Here is a 23514-nt window from a genome sequence, read left to right as displayed (position 1 = left end):
GTGTATGGAGCGGAGCCCTGTGTATGCGAGGTGTACGGAGCGGCCATGTGTGTGCGAGGTGTATGGAGCGGAGCTGAATGTATGTGTGAGGTGTATGGAGCAGAGCCGTGTGTGTACGAGGTGTATGGAGCGGAGCCGTGTGTGTACGAGGTGTATGGAGTGGAGCCGTGTGTGTATGAGGTGTATGGAGCGGAGCCGTGTGTGCGAGGTGTATGGAGCGGAGCCGTGTGTGTATGAGGTGTACGGAGCGGAGCCGTGTGTGTACGAGGTGTATGGAGCGGAGCCCTGTGGTTACGAGGTGTATGGAGCTGAGCCATGTGTGTACAAGGTGTATGGAGCTGAGCCGTGTGTGTACGAGGTGTAATGGAGCGGAGCCGTGTGTGTACGAGGTGTATGGAGCGGAGCCGTGTGTGTATGAGGTGTATGGAGCGGAGCTGAATGTGTATGAGGTGTATGGAGCGGAACTGAATGTGCACGAGGTGTATGGAGCGGAGCTGAATGTGTGTGAGGTGTATGGAGCGGAGCCGTGTGTGTACGAAGTGTATGGAGCAGAGCCGTGTGTGTATGAGGTGTATGGAGCGGAGCCGTGTGTGCGAGGTGTATGGAGCGGAGCCGTGTTTGTATGAGGTGTATGGAGCGGAGCCGTGTGTGTATGAGGTGTATGGAGCAGAGCCATGTGTGTACGAAGTGTATGGACCGGAGCCGTGTGTGTATGAGGTGTAAGGAGCGGAGCCATGTGTGTATGAGGTGTAAGGAGCGGAGCCATGTGTATGCGAGGTGTATGGAGCGGAGCCGTGTGTGTATGAGGTGTATGGAGCGGAGCCGTGTGTGTGCGAGGTGTATGGAGCGGAGCTGAATGTGTGTGTGAGGTGTATGGAGCGGAGCCGTGTGTGTACGAGGTGTATGGAGCAGAACCATGTGTGTACGAGGTGTATGGAGCGGAGCCGTGTGTGTACGAGGTGTATGGAGCGGAGCCGCGTGTGTATGAGGTGTATGGAGCGGAGCCGTGTGTGCGAGGTGTATGGAGCAGAGCCGTGTTTGTTTGAGGTGTATGGAGCGGAGCCGTGTGTGTATGAGGTGTATGGAGCGGAGCCATGTGTGTACGAAGTGTATGGACCGGAGCCCTGTGTATGCGAGGTGTACGGAGCGGAGCCGTGTGTGTGCGAGGTGTATGGAGCGGAGCTGAATGTATGTGTGAGGTGTATGGAGCAGAGCCGTGTGTGTACGAGGTGTATGGAGCGGAGCCGTGTGTGTACGAGGTGTATGGAGCGGAGCCGTGTGTGTATGAGGTGTATGGAGCGGAGCCCTGTGTATGCGAGGTGTACGGAGCGGAGCCGTGTGTGTGCGAGGTGTATGGAGCGGAGCTGAATGTATGTGTGAGGTGTATGGAGCAGAGCCGTGTGTGTACGAGGTGTATGGAGCGGAGCCGTGTGTGTACGAGGTGTATGGAGCGGAGCCGTGTGTGTATGAGGTGTATGGAGCGGAGCCGTGTGTGCGAGGTGTATGGAGCGGAGCCGTGTGTGTATGAGGTGTACGGAGCGGAGCCATGTGTGTACGAGGTGTATGGAGCGGAGCCCTGTGGTTACGAGGTGTATGGAGCTGAGCCGTGTGTGTACAAGGTGTATGGAGCTGAGCCATGTGTGTACGAGGTGTAATGGAGCGGAGCCGTGTGTGCACGAGGTGTATGGAGCGGAGCCGTGTGTGTATGAGGTGTATGGAGCGGAGCTGAATGTGTATGAGGTGTATGGAGCGGAACTGAATGTGTACGAGGTGTATGGAGCGGAGCTGAATGTGTGTGAGGTGTATGGAGCGGAGCCGTGTGTGTACGAAGTGTATGGAGCGGAGCCGTGTGTGTATGAGGTGTATGGAGCGGAGCCGTGTGTGCGAGGTGTATGGAGCGGAGCCGTGTTTGTATGAGGTGTATGGAGTGGAGCCGTGTGTGTATGAGGTGTATGGAGCAGAGCCATGTGTGTACGAAGTGTATGGACCGGAGCCGTGTGTGTATGAGGTGTAAGGAGCGGAGCCATGTGTGTATGAGGTGTAAGGAGCGGAGCCATGTGTATGCGAGGTGTATGGAGCGGAGCCGTGTGTGTATGAGGTGTATGGAGCGGAGCCGTGTGTGTGCGAGGTGTATGGAGCGGAGCTGAATGTGTGTGTGTGAGGTGTATGGAGAGGAGCCGTGTGTGTACGAGGTGTATGGAGCGGAACCATGTGTGTACGAGGTGTATGGAGCGGAGCCGTGTGTGTACGAGATGTATGGAGCGGAGCCGCGTGTGTATGAGGTGTATGGAGCGGAGCCGTGTGTGCGAGGTGTATGGAGCAGAGCCGTGTTTGTTTGAGGTGTATGGAGCGGAGCCGTGTGTGTATGAGGTGTATGGAGCGGAGCCATGTGTGTACGAAGTGTATGGATCGGAGCCGTGTGTGTATGAGGTGTAAGGAGCGGAGCCATGTGTGTATGAGGTGTAAGGAGCGGAGCCATGTGTATGCGAGGTGTATGGAGCGGAGCCATGTGTGTATGAGGTGTATGGAGCGGAGCCCTGTGTATGCGAGGTGTACGGAGCGGAGCCGTGTGTGTGCGAGGTGTATGGAGCGGAGCTGAATGTATGTGTGAGGTGTATGGAGTGGAGCCGTGTGTGTACGAGGTGTATGGAGCGGAGCCATGTGTGTATGAGGTGTAAGGAGCGGAGCCATGTGTATGCGAGGTGTATGGAGCGGAGCCGTGTGTGTATGAGGTGTATGGAGCGGAGCCGTGTGTGTGCGAGGTGTATGGAGCGGAGCTGAATGTGTGTGTGAGGTGTATGGAGCGGAGCCGTGTGTGTACGAGGTGTATGGAGCGGAACCATGTGTGTACGAGATGTATGGAGCGGAGCCGTGTGTGTACGAGGTGTATGGAGCGGAGCCGCGTGTGTATGAGGTGTATGGAGCGGAGCCGTGTGTGCGAGGTGTATGGAGCAGAGCCGTGTTTGTATGAGGTGTATGGAGCGGAGCCGTGTGTGTATGAGGTGTATGGAGCGGAGCCATGTGTGTACGAAGTGTATGGACCGGAGCCGTGTGTGTATGAGGTGTAAGGATCGGAGCCATGTGTGTATGAGGTGTAAGGAGCGGAGCCATGTGTATGCGAGGTGTATGGAGCGGAGCCGTGTGTGTATGAGGTGTATGGAGCGGAGCCCTGTGTATGCGAGGTGTACGGAGCGGAGCCGTGTGTGTGCGAGGTGTATGGAGCGGAGCTGAATGTATGTGTGAGGTGTATGGAGCGGAGCCGTGTGTGTACGAGGTGTATGGAGCGGAGCCGTGTGTGTATGAGGTGTATGGAGCGAAGCCGTGTGTGCGAGGTGTATGGAGCGGAGCCGTGTGTGTATGAGGTGTACGGAGCGGAGCCGTGTGTGTACGAGGTGTATGGAGCGGAGCCCTGTGGTTACGAGGTGTATGGAGCTGAGCCGTGTGTGTACAAGGTCTATGGAGCGGAGCCGTGTGTGTATGAGGTGTAATGGAGCGGAGCCGTGTGTGTACGAGGTGTATGGAGCGGAGCCGTGTGTGTATGAGGTGTATGGAGCGCAGCTGAATGTGTATGAGGTGTATGGAGCGGAACTGAATGTGTACGAGGTGTATGGAGCTGAGCCGTGTGTGTACGAGGTGTATGGAGCTGAGCCGTGTGTGTACGAGGTGTATGGAGCTGAGCCGTTTGTGTACGAGGTGTAATGGAGCGGAGCCGTGTGTGTACGAGGTGTATGGAGCGGAGCCGTGTGTGTATGAGGTGTATGGAGCGGAGCTGAATGTGTATGAGGTGTATGGAGCGGAACTGAATGTGTACGAGGTGTATGGAGCGGAGCTGAATGTGTGTGAGGTGTATGGAGCGGAGCCGTGTGTGTACGAGGTGTATGGAGCGGAGCCGTGTGTGTATGAGGTGTATGGAGCGGAGCCGTGTGTGCGAGGTGTATGGAGCGGAGCCGTGTTTGTATGAGGTGTATGGAGCGGAGCCGTGTGTGTATGAGGTGTATGGAGCAGAGCCGTGTGTGTACGAAGTGTATGGACCGGAGCCATGTGTGTATGAGGTGTAAGGAGCGGAGCCATGTGTATGCGAGGTGTATGGAGCGGAGCCGTGTGTGTATGAGGTGTATGGAGCGGAGCCGTGTGTGTGCGAGGTGTATGGAGCGGAGCTGAATGTGTGTGTGAGGTGTATGGAGCGGAGCCGTGTGTGTACGAGGTGTATGGAGCGGAACCATGTGTGTACGAGGTGTATGGAGCGGAGCCGTGTGTGTACGAGGTGTATGGAGCGGAGCCGCGTGTGTATGAGGTGTATGGAGCGGAGCCGTGTGTGCGAGGTGTATGGAGCAGAGCCGTGTTTGTATGAGGTGTATGGAGCGGAGCCGTGTGTGTATGAGGTGTATGGAGCGGAGCCATGTGTGTACGAAGTGTATGGACCGGAGCCGTGTGTGTATGAGGTGTAAGGATCGGAGCCATGTGTGTATGAGGTGTAAGGAGCGGAGCCATGTGTATGCGAGGTGTATGGAGCGGAGCCGTGTGTGTATGAGGTGTATGGAGCGGAGCCCTGTGTATGCGAGGTGTACGGAGCGGAGCCGTGTGTGTGCGAGGTGTATGGAGCGGAGCTGAATGTATGTGTGAGGTGTATGGAGCGGAGCCGTGTGTGTATGAGGTGTATGGAGCGGAGCCGTGTGTGCGAGGTGTATGGAGCGGAGCCGTGTGTGTATGAGGTGTACGGAGCGGAGCCGTGTGTGTACGAGGTGTATGGAGCGGAGCCCTGTGGTTACGAGGTGTATGGAGCTGAGCCGTGTGTGTACAAGGTCTATGGAGCGGAGCCGTGTGTGTATGAGGTGTAATGGAGCGGAGCCGTGTGTGTACGAGGTGTATGGAGCGGAGCCGTGTGTGTATGAGGTGTATGGAGCGCAGCTGAATGTGTATGAGGTGTATGGAGCGGAACTGTATGTGTACGAGGTGTATGGAGCTGAGCCGTGTGTGTACGAGGTGTATGGAGCTGAGCCGTTTGTGTACGAGGTGTAATGGAGCGGAGCCGTGTGTGTACGAGGTGTATGGAGCGGAGCCGTGTGTGTATGAGGTGTATGGAGCGGAGCTGAATGTGTATGAGGTGTATGGAGCGGAACTGAATGTGTACGAGGTGTATGGAGTGGAGCTGAATGTGTGTGAGGTGTATGGAGTGGAGCCGTGTGTGTACGAGGTGTATGGAGCGGAGCCGTGTGTGTATGAGGTGTATGGAGCGGAGCCGTGTTTGTATGAGGTGTATGGAGCGGAGCCGTGTGTGTATGAGGTGTATGGAGCAGAGCCATGTGTGTACGAAGTGTATGGACCGGAGCCGTGTGTGTATGAGGTGTATGGAGCAGAGCCATGTGTGTACGAAGTGTATGGACCGGAGCCGTGTGTGTATGAGGTGTACGGAGCGGAACCATGTGTGTACGAGGTTTATGGAGCGGAGCCGTGTGTGTATGAGGTGTATGGAGCGGAGCCGTGTGTGTATGAGGTGTATGGAGCGGAGCCGTGTGTGTGCGAGGTGTATGGAGCGGAGCTGAATGTGTGTGTGAGGTGTATGGAGCGGAGCCGTGTGTGTACGAGGTGTATGGAGCGGAACCATGTGTGTACGAGGTTTATGGAGCGGAGCCGTGTGTGTACGAGGTGTATGGAGCGGAGCCGCGTGTGTATGAGGTGTATGGAGCGGAGCCGTGTGTGCGAGGTGTATGGAGCGGAGCCGTGTGTGTATGAGGTGTACGGAGCGGAGCCGTGTGTGTACGAGGTGTATGGAGCGGAGCCCTGTGGTTACGAGGTGTATGGAGCTGAGCCGTGTGTGTACAATGTGTATGGAGCGGAGCCGTGTGTGTGCGAGGTGTATGGAGCGGAGCTGAATGTGTGTGTGAGGTGTATGGAGCGGAGCCGTGTGTGTACGAGGTGTATGGAGCGGAGCCGTGTGTGTATGAGGTGTATAGAGCGGAGCCGTGTGTGTGAGGTGTACGGAGCGGAGCCGTGTGTGTACGAGGTATACGGAGCGGAGCCCTGTGGTTACGAGGTGTATGGAGCGGAGCCGTGTGTACAAGGTGTATGGAGCGGAGCCGGGTGTGTATGAGGTGTATGGAGCGGAGCCGTGTGTGTATGAGGTGTATGGAGCGGAGCCGTGTATGAGGTGTACGGAGCGGAGCCGTGTGTGTACGAGGTGTACGGAGCGGAACCGTGTGTGTATGAGGTGTACGGAGCGGAGCCGTGTGTGTACGAGGTGTACGGAGCGGAGCCGTGTGTGTACGAGGTGTACGGAGCGGAGCCGTGTGTGTACGAGGTGTACGGAGCTGAGCCGTGTGTGTACGAGGTGTACGGAGCGGAGCCGTGTGTGTACGAGGTGTATGGAGCGGAGCCGTGTGTGTACGAGGTGTACGGAGCGGAGCCGTGTGTGTACGAGGTGTATGGAGCGGAGCCCTGTGGTTACGAGGTGTATGGAGCTGAGCCGTGTGTGTACAAGGTGTATGGAGCGGAGCCGTATGTGTATGAGGTGTATGGAGCGGAGCTGAATGTGTACGAGGTGTATGGAGCGGAGCCGTGTGTGTGCGAGGTGTATGAAGCGGAGCTGAATGTGTGTGAGGTGTATGGAGCGGAGCCGTGTGTGTACGAGGTGTATGGAGCGGAGCCGTGTTTGTATGAGGTGTACAGAGCGGAGCCGTGTGTGTACGAGGTGTATGGAGCGGAGCCCTGAGGTTACGAGGTGTATGGAGCTGAGCCGTGTGTGTACGAGGTGTATGGAGCGGAGCCGTGTGTGTACGAGGTGTAATAGAGCGGAGCCGTGTGTGTACGAGGTGTATGGAGCGGAGCCGTGTGTGTATGAGGTGTATGGAGCGGAGCTGAATGTGTATGAGGTGTATGGAGCGGAACTGAATGTGTACGAGGTGTATGGAGCGGAGCTGAATGTGTACGAGGTGTATGGAGCGGAGCCGTGTGTGTATGAGGTGTATGGAGCGGAGCCGTGTGTGTATAAGGTTTATGGAGCGGAGCTAAATATGTACGAGGTGTACGGAGCAGTGCCGTGTGTATGAGGTGTACGGAGCGGAGCTGAATGTGTACGAGGTGTATGGAGCGGAGCTGAATGTGTACGAGGTGTACGGAGCGGAGCTAAATGTGTACGAGGTGTATGGAGCGGAGCTGAATGTGTACGAGGTGTATGGAGCGGAGCCGTATGTGTATGAGGTGTACGGAGCGGAGCTAAATGTGTACGAGGTTTACGGAGCGGAGCTGCGTGTGTACGAGGTGTATGGAGCAGAGCGCGCGTGTATGGAGCGGAGCCGTGTGTGCAAAGTGTACGGAGCGCAGCCGTCTGTGTAGGAGTAGCTATGTGTGGCCATTATGCGGTACGAAGTATCATGTGCGGCCAATATACAGTATGGAGTATCATGTGCAGTCATTATACAGTATGGAGCATCATGTGCGGTCATTATACAGTATGGAGCATCATATGCGGCCAATATACAGTATGGAGCATCATGTGCTGTCATTATACAGTATGGAGCATCATGTGCAGCCATTATACAGTATGGAGCATCATGTGCAGTCATTATACAGTATGGAGCATCATGTGCAGCCATTATAAAGTATGGAGCATCATGTGGGGTCATTATATAGTATGGAGCATCATGTGCAGCCAATATACAGTATGGAGCATCATGTGTGGCCATTATACAGTATGGAGCAACATGTGTGGTCATTATACAGTATGGAGCATCATGTGCGGCCATTATACAGTATGGAGCATCATGTGCGGCCATTATACAGTATGGAGCATCATGTGTGGTCATTATACAGTATGGAGCATCATGTGCGGTCATTATACAGTATTGAGCATCATGTGCGGCCATTATACAGTATGGAGCATCATGTGCGGTCATTATACAGTATGGAGCATCATGTGTGGCCATTATACAGTATTGAGCATCATGTGCGGCCATCATACAGTATGGAGCATCATGTGCGGTCATTATACAGTATGGAGCATCATGTGCGACCATTATACAGTATGGAGCATCATGTGCAGTCATTATACAGTATGGAGCATCATGTGCGGTCATTATACAGTATGGAGCATCATGTGCGGCCATTATACAGTATGGAGCATCATGTGCGGTCATTATACAGTATGGAGCATCATGTGCGGTCATTATACACTATGGAGCATCATGTGTGGCCATTATACAGTATTGAGCATCATGTGCGGCCATTATACAGTATGGAGCATCATGTGCGGTCATTATACAGTATGGAGCATCATGTGCGGTCATTATACAGTATGGAGCATCACGTGCGGCCATTATACAGTATGGAGCATCATGTGCGGTCATTATACAGTATGGAGCATCATGTGCGGCCATTATACAGTATGGAGCATCATGTGCGGCCATTATACAGTATGGAGCATCATGTGCGGTCATTATACAGTAAGGAGCACTGTGTGGTCATTATACAGTATGGAGCATCATGTGTGGCCATTATACAGTATGGTGCACTGTGTGGTCATTATACAGTATGGTGCACTGTTTGGTCATTATACAGTATGGTGCACTGTGTGGTCATTATACAGTATGGTGCACTGTGTGGTCATTATACAGTATAGTGCACTGTGTGGTCATTATACAGTATGGTGCACTGTGTGGCCATTATACAGTATGGTGCACTGTGTGGCCATTATACAGTATGGTGCACTGTGTGGCCATTATACAGTATGGTGCACTGTGTGGTCATTATACAGTATGGTGCACTGTGTGGTCATTATACAGTATGGTGCACTGTGTGGCCATTATACAGTATGGTGCACTGTGTGGCCATTATACAGTATGGTGCACTGTGTGGCCATTATACAGTATGGTGCACTGTGTGGCCATTATACAGTATGGTGCACTGTGTGGCCATTATACAGTATGGTGCACTGTGTGGCCATTATACAGTATGGTGCACTGTGTGGCCATTATACTGTATGATGCACTGTGTGGCCATTATACAGTATGGTGCACTGTGTGGTCATTATACAGTATGGTGCACTGTGTGGTCATTATACTGTATGGTGCACTGTGTGGCCATTATACAGTATGGTGCACTGTGTGGTCATTATACTGTATGGTGCACTGTGTGGCCATTATACAGTATGGTGCACTGTGTGGCCATTATACAGTATGGTGCACTGTGTGGCCATTATACAGTATGGTGCACTGTGTGGCCATTATACAGTATGGTGCACTGTGTGGCCATTATACAGTATGGTGCACTGTGTGGCCATTATACAGTATGGTGCACTGTGTGGCCATTATACAGTATGGTGCACTGTGTGGCCATTATACAGTATGGTGCACTGTGTGGCCATTATACAGTATGGTGCACTGTGTGGCCATTATACAGTATGGTGCACTGTGTGGCCATTATACAGTATGGTGCACTGTGTGGCCATTATACTGTATGGTGCACTGTGTGGCCATTATACAGTATGGTGCACTGTGTGGCCATTATACAGTATGGTGCACTGTGTGGCCATTATACAGTATGGTGCACTGTGTGGCCATTATACAGTATGGTGCACTGTGTGGCCATTATACAGTATGGTGCACTGAGTGGCCATTATACAGTATGGTGCACTGTGTGGCCATTATACAGTATGGTGCACTGTGTGGCCATTATACAGTATGGTGCACTGTGTGGCCATTATACAGTATGGTGCACTGTGTGGCCATTATACAGTATGGTGCACTGTGTGGCCATTATACAGTATGGTGCACTGTGTGGCCATTATACAGTATGGTGCACTGTGTGGCCATTATACAGTATGGTGCACTGTGTGGCCATTATACAGTATGGTGCACTGTGTGGCCATTATACAGTATGGTGCACTGTGTGGCCATTATACAGTATGGTGCACTGTGTGGCCATTATACAGTATGGTGCACTGTGTGGCCATTATACAGTATGGTGCACTGTGTGGCCATTATACAGTATGGTGCACTGTGTGGCCATTATACAGTATGGTGCACTGTGTGGCCATTATACAGTATGGTGCACTGTGTGGCCATTATACAGTATGGTGCACTGTGTGGCCATTATACAGTATGGTGCACTGTGTGGCCATTATACAGTATGGTGCACTGTGTGGCCATTATACAGTATGGTGCACTGTGTGGCCATTATACAGTATGGTGCACTGTGTGGCCATTATACTGTATGGTGCACTGTGTGGCCATTATACAGTATGGTGCACTGTGTGGCCATTATACAGTATGGTGCACTGTGTGGCCATTATACAGTATGGTGCACTGTGTGGCCATTATACAGTATGGTGCACTGTGTGGCCATTATACAGTATGGTGCACTGTGTGGCCATTATACAGTATGGTGCACTGTGTGGCCATTATACAGTATGGTGCACTGTGTGGCCATTATACAGTATGGTGCACTGTGTGGCCATTATACAGTATGGTGCACTGTGTGGCCATTATACAGTATGGTGCACTGTGTGGCCATTATACAGTATGGTGCACTGTGTGGCCATTATACAGTATGGTGCACTGTGTGGCCATTATACAGTATGGTGCACTGTGTGGCCATTATACAGTATGGTGCACTGTGTGGCCATTATACAGTATGGTGCACTGTGTGGCCATTATACAGTATGGTGCACTGTGTGGCCATTATACAGTATGGTGCACTGTGTGGCCATTATACAGTATGGTGCACTGTGTGGCCATTATACAGTATGGTGCACTGTGTGGCCATTATACAGTATGGTGCACTGTGTGGCCATTATACAGTATGGTGCACTGTGTGGCCATTATACAGTATGGTGCACTGTGTGGCCATTATACAGTATGGAGCATCATGTGTGGCCATTATACAGTATGGTGCACTGTGTGGTCATTTTTTTGTTTATACGGTAATTATTGTATATGAAACAGTGTGATCAGCAGCGCAAAATGGGTGTGGTTATTATTATTATTATTTATTATTATAGCGCCATTTATTCCATGGCGCTTTACATGTGAGGAGGGGTATACATAATAAAACAAGTACAATAATCTTGAAAAATACAAGTCACAACTGGTACAGGAGGAGAGAGGACCCTGCCCGCGAGGGCTCACAATCTACAGGGGATGGGTGAGGATACAGTAGGTGAGGGTAGAGCTGGCCGTGCAGCGGTTTGGTCAATCGGTGGTTACTGCAGGTTGTAGGCTTGTCGGAAGAGGTGGGTCTTCAGGTTCTTTTTGAAGGTTTCGATGGTAGGCGAGAGTCTGATATGTTGTGGTAGAGCATTCCAGAGTAGGGGGGATGCACGAGAGAAATCTTGTATGCGATTGTGGGAAGAGGAGATAATAGGGGAGTAGAGAAGGAGATCTTGTGAGGATCGGAGGTTGCGTGCAGGAAAGTACCGGGAGACGAGGTCACAGATGTATGGAGGAGACAGGTTGTGGATGGCTTTATATGTCATGGTTAGGCTTTTGTACTGGAGTCTCTGGGTGATGGGGAGCCAGTGCAGGGATTGACAGAGGGGAGAGGCCGGGGAATAGCGGGGGGACAGGTGGATTAGTCGGGCAGCAGAGTTTAGAATAGATTGGAGGGGTGCAAGAGTGTTAGAGGGGAGGCCACAGAGCAGGAGGTTACAGTAGTCAAGGCGGGAGATGATGAGGGCATGGACTAGGGTTTTTGCAGATTCTTGGTTTAGGAATGTGCGGATCCGTGAAATATTTTTGAGTTGGAGGCGGCAGGAAGTGGAAAGGGTTTGGATATGTGGTTTAAAGGAGAGATCAGTGTCAAGGATTACCCCAAGACAGCGGGCTTGTTGGACTGGGGAGAGTGGGCAGCCGTTTACTGTAATGGATAGGTTCGTTGGGGAGATCGCGTGAGATGTGGGAAAGATGATGAATTCTGTTTTGTCCATGTTAAGTTTTAGAAATCTAGTGGAGAAGAAGGATGAAATAGCAGACAGACATTGAGGGATTCTGGTTAGTAGGGAGGTGATATCTGGTCCAGAGATGTAGATCTGTGTGTCGTCAGCATAGAGATGATACTGAAAGCCGTGAGATTCTATGAGCTGTCCCAGGCCAAAGGTGTAGATGGAGAAGAGCAGGGGTCCTAGAACTGAACCTTGCGGGACTCCGACAGATAGGGGGCGAGGTGAGGAGGTGGTGTGTGAGTGGGAGACGCTGAATGTACGGTCAGTTAGGTATGATGAGATCCAGGATAGGGCCAATTCTGTGATGCCAAGGGATGAGAGGGTCTGCAGCAGCAGGGAATGGTCCACTGTGTCAAAGGCAGAGGACAGGTCCAGGAGGAGGAGGACAGAGTAGTGTCGCTTGCTCTTGGCGGTTAATAGGTCATTGGTGACCTTAGTTAGGGCAGTTTCAGTGGAGTGGTGTGACCGGAAGCCTGATTGAAAGCGGTCGAAGAAGGAGCAGGAAGATAGATGGGAGGACAGTTCAATATGGACATGTTGTTCCAGTAGTTTTGAGGCAAAGGGGAGAAGTGATATAGGGCGATAGCTAGATACAGAGGATGGGTCAAGAGAGGGCTTTTTGAGGATAGGTGTGATTGTGGCATGTTTAAAGCTTGAGGGGAAAATGCCAGTTGTTAGTGATAGGTTAAAGAGATGGGTTAGGGTTGGGATGAAGACTGTGGTGAGGTTTGGGATGAAGTGGGATGGGAGTGGGTCAAGTGCACAGGTGGTGAGATGCGATCTTGAGAGTAGAGTGGAGAGTCCGTCTTCTGTAATGGTGGAGAAGTTGGTTTTGGAGGTGGAGGGCTGGGTAGTTGGGAGGAAGGGTTCTGGGGGTTGTTTACTAAAATTGTCTCTGATGTTCTCAATTTTCTGCTTGAAAAATGAGGCGAAGTCTTCAGCTGAGATGAGTGCGGAGGGAGGAGGTGCTGGGGGATGGAGGAGAGAGTTGAAGGTGTTGAATAACTGTTTGGGGTTGTGAGACAGGGAGGATATGAGAGATGAGAAGTAGGTTTGTTTTGCTGTGGCGAGCATGGTTTTGAAAGCAGTGAGGGACTGTTTGAATGCGATGAAGTGCTCAATGGAGTGGGATCTTTTCCATCTGCGCTCAGCAGCTCTGGAAGCTCGCCTCAGTTCTTTTGTCATGCTGGTGTGCCAGGGTTGTCTGTTGATTTTGCGAGCTTTGGTATGTGTGAGAGGGGCAAGAGATTCCAAAGCTGCAGCTATTGTGGTGTTATATAGAGCGGCAGCATCATCCGCATTGTGTAGGGAGCTTATGTCTGTGAGAGGGAGGAGGGATTCAGAGAGTGAGTGAAGATCAAGGTGTTTAAGATTTCTGCGAGGGTGTGAGAGTTTGTGGGGTGGGGGTTGTAGACAAGGAGTGGAAAGGGAAGAGAATGTAAGTAGGTTGTGGTCAGAAAGAGGAAGAGGTGAGTTTGAGAGGTTAGATAGGGAGCAGAGGCGGGTGAGAATGAGGTCCAGTGTGTGACCATCTTTGTGGGTGGCTGTAGAAGACCATTGAGTGAGGCCAAAGGAGGAAGTGAGAGATAGAAGTTTAGTGGCAGCTGAGAGGGAAGTGTCAATGGGGATGTTGAAGTCGCCCATGATGATAGTGGGGATGTCAGCGGCGAGGAAGTGGAGTAGCCAGGTGGTGAAGTGGTCGAAGAAGGTGGTGGCTGGCCCTGGGGGACGGTAGATGACAGCCAGTTGGAGGTTGGAGGGGGAGTAGATGCGCACAGAGTGCACCTCAAAGGAAGGGAGGGTAACAGAGGGTGGCAGTGGGATTGGGGTGAAGGAGCAGTTATCTGACAGGAGAAAACCAACTCCTCCGCCATGCTTGCTGCTGGGGCGGGGTGTGTGAGAAAGGTGGAAGCCACCGTAAGAGAGTGCCGCAGGGGAGGCTGTGTCAGAAGGGGTGAGCCAGGTTTCAGTGATGCCGAGGAAGGAGAGTTTGTTATTGATAAAGAGGTCATGGATAAATGGAAGTTTATTGCAGACAGAGCGTGCGTTCCATAGTGCTCCAGATAGGGAAATTGGGGGAGTGGGGGCAGGATGAATGGGTATGAGGTTACTGTGGTTGCGAGGACGTGTAGAGGATCGTGGCAGGGGATTAGAAATGAATGTGGGGATGTGATGAGGAGGGCCAGGATTTGGGGATATGTCGCCAGCAATGAGGAGCAGCAGACAGAGCGTTAGAAGGTGTGAGCTGGATAGGTCGTGATGTGGCCGTGTGTGCCTGGCGAGAAAGGATTGTATGTGGAGGAATAGTTCTGTGGAGGAGGTGAGATGACTGGGGAGGATGGAGGGAGAAATGACTAGTTCCTTACTGGGTGGAGGGACTACAGGAGATAGGAAGAAATAGAGTAGTATGGGGGTGAATGTGAAAAGAAACCGAAACATTATAGTGGTATTCTATTCCTTTACCTTCCAGTCAATTCCAGTCCAATTCTAGTCTAATTCATAGCAATTAAAAAATGCAATTTCTAAGATGGTCAGACACGTCTGGTCAGACTCATGGCTATGAATTTATGGGCACCTAAGGGCTCACAGCTGAGAGGGAGGATGTGGGCGTGTGTGTCTAGAGCACATGTTCACAGTTAAGCCAGGTCATAAAGAGGGGGTGGGGTAGATGGCCACTCAGGTATGCAAGCAAGAAGCAAGGGAAGTGAAATACGAATGGATAGAAAACAATGGGTAAGCAAAGCATACCAGGTGGGAATTATATGCAGTTCACATAAACACACATTGCAGGAAAGGCAGAGTAGATGGACAGCAGCATACCAGGTGGGAATTATATGGTTGAGACGTGGATATGGGTGTGACTAATTATGAATGGGTGTGGTCAGAGGCGTGGCCTAAAATTTGCTGCGGCACGCAACGCGCGCCGCAATCGTTGTCACTCGCTCCCATATTCAGAAGCTGGGAGGTGTGCTGTTAGCTAATGCTTGCATGTGTTGCTGCTGTTGAACAGCCACCTGACGTATAGCCAGGGGAACACTAACATGTCTTTGGAGCGCCTCAGACCCTGGGCTAGCACTGGAGCATGCCCGGATAACACCTTATGGTAGCCAGCTGCAGTCCGCTAGTGCACCGTGTCTGTGTATGAGGCCAGTGGGTGAGCGCCAGGTGCCAGCGTGGAGGCGGGACAATATGTGAACAAGTCCTATCTCTACAGCAGACCGAGGCCGCACTCACCCTCAGATAACGGAGCCCTGTGCCCGCTCCCCGGTCCTCTCTGAGGAACACCCGCCCACAGTCACGTGTCTGACATCAGCAGGCCCTGCACTGGGCAGGAAGCTACGAGTCTGTGACCGGGCGCCATGTTTACGAAGCCTTCTGATAACAGCCACCCACGCGGCTACAAGGAAATGTCTCCTGCTTGGGACCCATAAGGTAACATTCGGAATATGCCGCTGCTCGGTCAGTCGGATCGTCCTCTACGCGGACCCGGCTCCAGTGTGCCCCCTAGCGGCCTCTGCTCCATCGTGTAATAGGCGCTGAGGATTGGGACAGCTCTTCCTGTAATCCGGCATGTATAATAATCCGGCATGTCCCAGGCAGCCATTACCCCGAGGTGGGAGACGTCTTTGCCTCCATTCTCACCTGCGGTGTGGAATTCTGTAACGGTTTAATTCCAGGTAAAATAAGTCTCCTGGGTCCTACTGGTTCTGTTAGATCCAGAACCCAGAAATGTGATTCCAAGCTTCCCATGTGAACAGCAGCGTATTCCGGAACATCCGTCCTGTGGTAGAAGCGGATGGCCCCTGTGTTAGGCCATGTTCACACAGTGCGTTTTTTACTGCGGAACCGCCGCGATTTTGCCACTGCGGCTCCGCAGCTGTTTTCCATGCAGGGTACAGTACACTGTACCCTATGGAAAACAGGAACCACTGTGCACATGATGCCGGAATCGGGGGAAAAAAAAGCCGCGCTGAATAGCTGCGGTAAAAAAGAAGGACCATGTCACTTCTTTTTGCAAAACTGCAGCGGTTCTGCACCCATTGACCTCCATTGTGAGGTAAAACCCGCAGATGAAAAATATATCTGCGGGTTTTACTGCGGTTTGTGGTGCAGAACCGCTGCAGTGTGGCTGCCCCCCCGTGCCCCAATCCCACCCCCCAATGCTCCGATGCCACCCCCCCGTGCTCCGACGCCCCTCCCCCCGTGCCCTCATCTACCCCCCTTATACTTACCCGGCCTCCCGGTGTCCGTCCATCCGTCTGTCTTCTCCCTGGGCGCCGCCATCTTCCAAAATGGCGGGCGCATGCGCAGTGCTCCCGCCGAATCTGCCGGCAGGCAGATTCGTTCCAAAGTGCATTTTGATCACTGAGATATAACCTTCTCAGTGATCAAAATAAAAAAAATAGTAAATGACCCCCCCCCCCCTTTGTCACCCCCATAGGTAGGGACAATAAAAAAAATTAAGAATTTTTTTTTTCCCACTAGGGTTAGGGGTAGGGGTAGGGTTAGGGTATTTTCAGCCATTTTAACCCTAAAAAACTCCCTAGAAAACACACAGACTCTGCATAGAAAACTGCATAAAAAAACGCACTAAAAAACGCATCAATAAACGCACCAAAAACGCGCCAAAAAAAGGACCTGCGTTTTCTGCCAAGAGCTGCGGTTTTTAGTGCAGAAAAAAAAGGATGAAAATCAGGAACGTGTGAACATGGCCTTAGGCTGGTTTCACATTTGCGTCTTTTGCCACTGCGTTTTAACGCAAAAAAAGCATGCATTTTTCCCCTATATTTAACATTAAAAATGCATGCGTTTTTTTGTGTATGCATTTTGCAGCGTTTGACGACGCATGCGTCGTTACTATGCTTGCGTTTTGTTGCGGAAATGCAACATGTAGTAATTTTCAGAGGCTTTTTTTGCTGCAAAAAACGTATTGCTGTCTACGTAAACGCATGCGTTTTTTAGCACATGCGTTTTGTTGCGTTTTTTTAACGCATGCGTTTCCATAGAGAAAAACAAGTATACACACTTATAAGCCACCCCCCACCATCAAGGTGATAAAGGGATCCAAACCCTAAAGGTACCTTCACACTGAGCGACTTTAGAACGATAGCGATCTGTGACATTGCAGCGTCCTGGATAGCGATATCGTTGTGTTTGACACGCAGCAGCGATCAGGATCCTGCTGTGACATCGTTGGTCGGGGCTAGAAGGCCAGAACTTTATTTCGTCGCTGGATCACCCGCTGACATCGCTGAATCGGCGTGTGTGACACCGATCCAGCGATGTGTTCACTTGTAACCAGGGTAAACATCGGGTTACTAAGCGCAGGGCCGTGCTTAGTAACCCGATATTTACCCTGGTTACCATTGTAAATGTAAAAAAAAAACACTACATACTTACATTCCGGTGACTGTCACGTCCCTCACAGTCAGCTTCCCGCACTGACTGTCAGTGCCGGCCGTAAAGCACAGCGGTGACGTCACCGCTGTGCTCTGCTTTACGGCCGGCCGGCGCTCACAGTCAGTGCGGGAAGCTGACTGCGAGGGACCCGACAGTCACCGGAATGTAAGTATGTAGTGTTTTTTTTTTTTTTTTAGGTAACCAGGGTAAATATCGGGTTACTAAGTGCGGCCCTGCGCTTAGTAACCCGATGTTTACCCTGGTTACCCGGGGACCTCGGCATCGTTGGTCGCTGGAGAGCTGTCTGTGTGACAGCTCTCCAGCGACGCTGCAGCGATCGGCATCGTTGTCTATATCGCTGCAGCGTCGCTTAATGTGACGGTACCCTAACCCTAGGGATCCAAACCCTAACCCTAGCCATTTCTATTTATAGTGGGTTTTCTAGTTGATTTTTATGATTGGCAGCTGTCACACAAAAGACGCTTTTTATTCCAAAAAATATTTTTTGCGTTACCACTATTTGATAGCTACTATTTTTCCATTTTTTGGTCCACAGAGTCATGTCACATGCCGTCTGTAGTCCCATTGGCGGTGTCTGGATCTTGATTTTTCTCTTGTGAAATTTCTCATCATGCTTTTAAAAAACACAAACGCGGTAATAAACGCATGTAAACGCGTAAAAACGCGGCTTTTTTTACCGCATACAAAAACGCATGCGTCTAAAAAACGCAGCGTTTGAACGCGTTTACATGCGTTTTTTTCACCACCTGCGGATGCGTTTTTAACGCTGCATTTTTTAACGCAAATGTGAAACTAGCCTTAGGGTTTGTTCACAAGTCCAGTAGTTTTATTTTATGTCTTTTGGGATCATAAAAATGTGTTCTTCTTCCAGATCCATTGGCTTGCACGGGAGCAGACGTGTCCTACATGTCTTGTGTCTGGCTGCTCTCCAGCTGCAATGAGTTTTTTGTTTTGTCCCTTCTGATATATCCCTAATGATTACCAACATGCTGCAAACCCTGGCTACACCCGTACCCAGAGGACAAACCCAAAGAGTCTGGTATAATGTCAGCTGTGTTCTTCATCAGGACCATCATGGACTCCTCGGCGGCCCTGCACGTGGATCCGTCTCCTGGATGTGAGCCCGGTCAGATCTCCGCTGACAGCGCTGGGAATTATTGTCGCTTCCAGGCACTTAACAGCGATTACCCCTCCGTCACAGCCAGCTCCAGTGAGGATGACACCAGGCAAGACCATCTGATTCATTCGCCTTTCTCCATGAGTACAAGTGGTGCTAGTAGGTGTTTAGTAGCACAGGACACCATAACAGGCTGGTCATTCCTGTTCTCGTGCTACCTTCCAAATCAGAGCTTGTATCACACCATACAATAATAGTAATCATATTACAGCCATCTGTGTATTTTTTGTGTTTTGTTTTTTCCATGCCTGTTCCTGCATATCATAGGATGCTTCCTCTTTAAAAATGGCCATGCACCCTGGGAACAGAAGGATGGGGCCCCATCTTTCTTTTTCCTGACAGTTGCGGTCATGGAAGATTCAGGACCCCCCCTCCCAACCCCATGCACAGAAGACGGTTTGGTACTTCTGCCAGGTTCATCCTTGTGTCTGTCAAATATGTCCCCAGTGTTGGCTTTAGGCCGGGATCACACATACGCGAGATATGGCCTAGTGTCGCAGGTAAAATCCCTCCTCTGGCACTATGATACAGGAAAGAAATATATCTTGGTACCCTCTGGTATCCTCTGGCACTCCGGAGCAGAGCGTGCAGCCGCACAGCAATACATGGAGCCGCACGCTCCGCTCCGGAGTGCCGGTGCCAGAGCTGGGCTTTCACCTGCGAGACTCGGCCGTATCTCGCGTATGTGTGATCCCGGCCTTAAGGTACCTTCACACTGAACGATATCGCTAGCGATCCGTGACATTGCAGCGTCCTGGCTAGCGATATTGTTGAGTTTGACAGGCAGCAGCGATCAGGATCCTGCTGTGCCATCGTTGGTCAGCGCAGAAAGTCCAGAACTTTATTTCGTCGCTGGACCTCCCGCAGACATTGCTGAATCGGCGTGTGACGTCGATTCAGTGATGTCTTCACTGGTAACCAGGGTAAACATCGGGTTAATAAGCGCAGGGCCGCGCTTAGTAACCCGATGTTTACCCTGGTTACCAGTGTAAATGTAAAAAAAACCAAACACTACATACTTACATTCCGGCGTCTGTCCTCTCCGGTGTTCTGCTTCTCTGCACTGTGTAAGCGCAGCGGCCAGAAAGCACAGCGGTGACGTCACCGCTGTGCTCTGCTTTCCAGCTGGCGCTCACAGTCAGTGCAGAGAAGCACAGCGCCGGGGGACAGACACCGGAATGTAAGTATGTAGTGCTTTTTTTTTTTTTTTTTACGTTTACGCTGGTAACCAGGGTAAACATCGGGTTACTAAGCGCGACCCTGCGCTTAGTAACCCAATGTTTACCCTGGTTACCAGGGGACTTCGGCATCGTTGGTCGCTGGAGAGCTGTCTGTGTGACAGCTCTCCAGCGACCACACAGCGACGAAACAGCGACGCTGCAGCGATCGGGATCGTTGTGTAGATCGCTGCAGCGTCGCTTAATTGTGACGGTACCTTTAGACACATTCCTGCACACTTCTAGCCTTCTCACAAATGGATCTTTAATCCTGTTACAATTTTTCTTTATTTTTTGTATGCAGTAGTTTGTTCCAGGATGCGGTTAGCTGTGCCCCCACTAGGACTAGAAGAAGGCAAACTATAACTCCTCTTTCCAGTACTACTTCCGATGATTCATCCGACTCAGATTTGTCATCAAGAAACCTCTCATTGTCCCAGCAAATAGCAGAGTATTTGAAAAATCCGTTTCGAAGACGTAGCAAGCGGAAAAGACAAAAATCGAAGAAGAAGAAAAAAAAGCGCCCTGCCAAACAAAGCAAGTCCCCAAGGGTTACCGCCCGCAGACCATTCTATTCCATTCCCTTGGAAGAGCGAAAAAGGCGCTTGATCGATAAGGGGATTCCATTTCCTTGTGCGCCATTAAAGTATCTACCATTCAAGCAGTATTTTGAATATGAGGTAAGGTTCTCACTCGACACTCCTTTTTCATTTTTAGTCACATCTTTTTGCAAAAATTGGAAGTTTCTTCAATTGATGATAGACCAGATGGGCTGAGGTTAGAGAAACACCAATCTTTAGGGGCAATTGCTTTTTTTTTTTTTTTTCTTCTCCTTGCTAGAGCACTGTAGTGTTACGACTGACATTATTGGTCATCCTGCAATTCATAGTCTTGCCTAGTCAGCTAAGGAGTTGCTCTGGCTCAGGCCGGCTTCACACTCAGCGTATGAAAATACGGTCCATTTTTTACGGCCGTAATACGCTGAAAAGTCCCCAAAATAGTGGTCCATAGCTCCTCCGTAGGCAGGGTGTTTCAGCGTTTTTTGCGCATGGCATCCTCCGTATGTAATCCGTACTGCGTGTTTTTATCGCAGGCTTGCAAAACCGACATACGGCTATACAAGGGATCCATGTGTTAAAAAAAAAAAAAAAAAAACCATATATAATATATATATATATATATATATAGATATATATATATATATATATATATATATATATATATCTCTCAGTAGACACATATATGTATATATATTAATATTTCATCCAGCGCGATATAGCAGAAAGCCGGTAATTCAATTACCGGCTTTTGCTTTCTCCTCCCTAAACCCGACATGATATGAGACCTGGTTTACATACAGTAAACAATCTCATATCCCCATTTTTTTTGCATATTCCAAACTACTAATGTCAGTAGTGCGTCTATGCAAAATTTGGCCGTTCTAGCTAGTAAATTAAAGGGTTGAATGGCGGAAAAAATTGGTGTGGGCTCCCGCACAATTTTCTCCGCCAGAGTAGTAAAGCCAGTGACTGAGGGCAGATATTAATAACCTGGAGAGGGTCCATGATTATTGCCCCCCCCCCCCCCTGGCTAAAAACATCTGCCCCCAGCCACCCCAGAAAAGGTACATCTGGAAGATGCGCCTATTCTGGCACTTGGCCACTCTCTTCCCATTCCCGTGTAGCGGTGGGATATGGGGTAATGAAGGGTTAATGTCACCTTGCTATTGTAAGGTGACATTAAGCCAAATTAATAATGGAGAGGCGTCAATTATGACACCTATCCATTATTAATCCAATGCTAGTAAAGGGTTAAAAAAAAACACACACATTATTAAAAATTAATTTAATGAAAAAATCACAAAGGTTGTTGTATTAATTTATTCTACTCTCAATCCACTCACTGAAGACCCTCGATCTGTAAATAAAAAATAATAATAAACCAACAATATACATACCTTCCGAGGATCTGTCACGTCCAACGATGTAAATCCATCTGAAGGGGTTAAAATATTTTGCAGCCACGAGCTTTGCTAATGCAACGTTGCTCATGTCTGCAAAACCCCGGAGAATGTAGGTAAAGTAGGTCAATGACCTATATTTACCTGCATTTGCGGTGAGGTGCCCTCTGCTGGCTGTTCCTAGATCGTGGGAACTTTCCTAGAAAGCTCCCTGGCTCGAGTTCATATGAGGACAACCAACAGAGGGCGCCCTCTTATGATCTCGAGCCTGGAAGCTTTCTGGGAAAGTTCCCACGATCTAGGAACAGCCAGCAGAGGGCTCCTCACCGCAAATGCAGGTAAATATAGGTCATTGACCTACTTTACCTTCATTCGCTGGGGTTTTGCAGACATGAGCAACGTTGCATTAGCAAAGCTCGTGGCTGCAAAATATTTTAACCCCTTCAGATGGATTTACATCGTTGGACGTGACAGATCCTCGGAAGGTATGTATATTGTTGGTTTATTTTTTTTTTTTATTTACAGATCGAGGGTCTTCAGTGAGTGGATTGAGAGTAGAATAAATTAATACAACAACCTTTGTGATTAATTTTTAACCCCTTTACCCCCAAGGGTGGTTTGCACGTTAATGACCGGGCCAATTTTTACAATTCTGACCACTGTCCCTTTATGAGGTTATAACTCCGAAACGCTTCAACGGATCCTGGTGATTCTGACATTGTTTTCTCGTGACATATTGTAATTCATGATAGTGGTAAAATTTCTTTGATAGTACCTGCGTTTATTTGTGAAAAAAACGGAAATTTGGCGAAAATTTTGAAAATTTCGCAATTTTCAAACTTTGAATTTTTATGCAATTAAATCACAGAGATATGTCACACAAAATACTTAATAAGTAACATTTCCCACATGTCTCCTTTACATCAGCATAATTTTGGAACCAATTTTTTTTTTTGTTAGGGAGTTATAAGGGTTAAAAGTTGACCAGCAATTTCTCATTTTTACAACACCATTTTTTTTTAGGGACCACGTCTCATTTGAAGTCATTTTGAGGGGTCTATATGATAGAAAATGCCCAAGTGTGACACCATTCTAAAAACTGCACCCCTCAAGGTGCTCAAAACCACATTCAAGAAGTTTATTAACCCTTCAGGTGTTTAATAGGAATTTTTGGAATGTTTAAATAAAAATGAACATTTAACTTTTTTACACAAAAAATTTACTTCAGCTCCAATTTGTTTTATTTTACCAAGGGTAACAGGAGAAATTGGACCCAAAAAGTTGTTGTCCAATTTGTCCTGAGTACGCTGATACCCCATATGTGGCAGTAAACCACTGTTTGGGCGCATGGGAGAGCTCGGAAGGGAAGGAGCGCTATTTGACTTTTCAATGCAAAATTGACAGGAATTGAGATGGGACGCCATGTTGCGTTTGGAGAGCCACTGATGTGCCTAAACATTGAAACCCCCCACAAGTGACACCATTTTGGAAAGTAGACCCCCTAAGGAACTTATCTGGATGTGTGGTGAGCACTTTGACCCACCAAGTGCTTCACAGAAGTTTATAATGCAGAACCGTAAAAATAAAAAATCATATTTTTTCACAAAAATTATATTTTTGCCCCCAATTTTTTATTTTTCCAAGGGTAAGAGAAGAAATTGGACCTCAAAAGTTGTTGTCCAATTTGTCCCGAGTACGCTGATACCCCATATGTGGCAGTAAACCACTGTTTGGGCGCATGGGAGAGCTCGGAAGGGAAGGAGCGCCGTTTGACTTTTCAATGCAAAATTGACAGGAATTGAGATGG

The 23514-nt window shown here is 49.7% G+C and overlaps 2 protein-coding genes across 8 annotated transcripts in view; one reads left to right on the top strand and one right to left on the bottom strand.

Moving 5' to 3' along the window:
* Positions 1–15280, bottom strand: part of C3H11orf54 (chromosome 3 C11orf54 homolog) — an 81846-nt gene extending 66566 nt beyond the window's left edge. For all 3 annotated transcript variants that reach the window (XM_069757430.1, XM_069757431.1, XM_069757432.1), the window contains exon 1: positions 15167–15280. The gene's annotated coding sequence lies outside the window, so the exon portion shown is untranslated. The remainder of the gene's footprint in view (positions 1–15166) is intronic.
* Positions 14870–23514, top strand: part of TAF1D (TATA-box binding protein associated factor, RNA polymerase I subunit D) — a 60859-nt gene continuing 52214 nt past the window's right edge. Inside the window, exons 1-3 of one of the 5 annotated variants that reach the window (XM_069757435.1) lie at positions 14870–15364; positions 18421–18579; positions 20052–20427. In XM_069757435.1, the coding sequence (XP_069613536.1) occupies positions 18428–18579; positions 20052–20427 (528 nt within the window). In that variant the 5' untranslated portion in view covers positions 14870–15364; positions 18421–18427. Of the gene's footprint in view, positions 15610–18420; positions 18580–20051; positions 20428–23514 lie in introns of all 5 variants that reach the window. The other 4 variants (XM_069757438.1, XM_069757436.1, XM_069757434.1 and 1 more) reach the window with 4 other exon arrangements.

Source organism: Ranitomeya imitator, chromosome 3 (genome assembly GCF_032444005.1).
Source record: "Ranitomeya imitator isolate aRanImi1 chromosome 3, aRanImi1.pri, whole genome shotgun sequence".
In the NCBI taxonomy this organism is placed as follows: Eukaryota; Metazoa; Chordata; class Amphibia; order Anura; family Dendrobatidae; genus Ranitomeya; species Ranitomeya imitator.
Note: the sequence above shows the minus strand (reverse complement) of the source record. Positions and strands in the feature narration are given on the sequence as shown.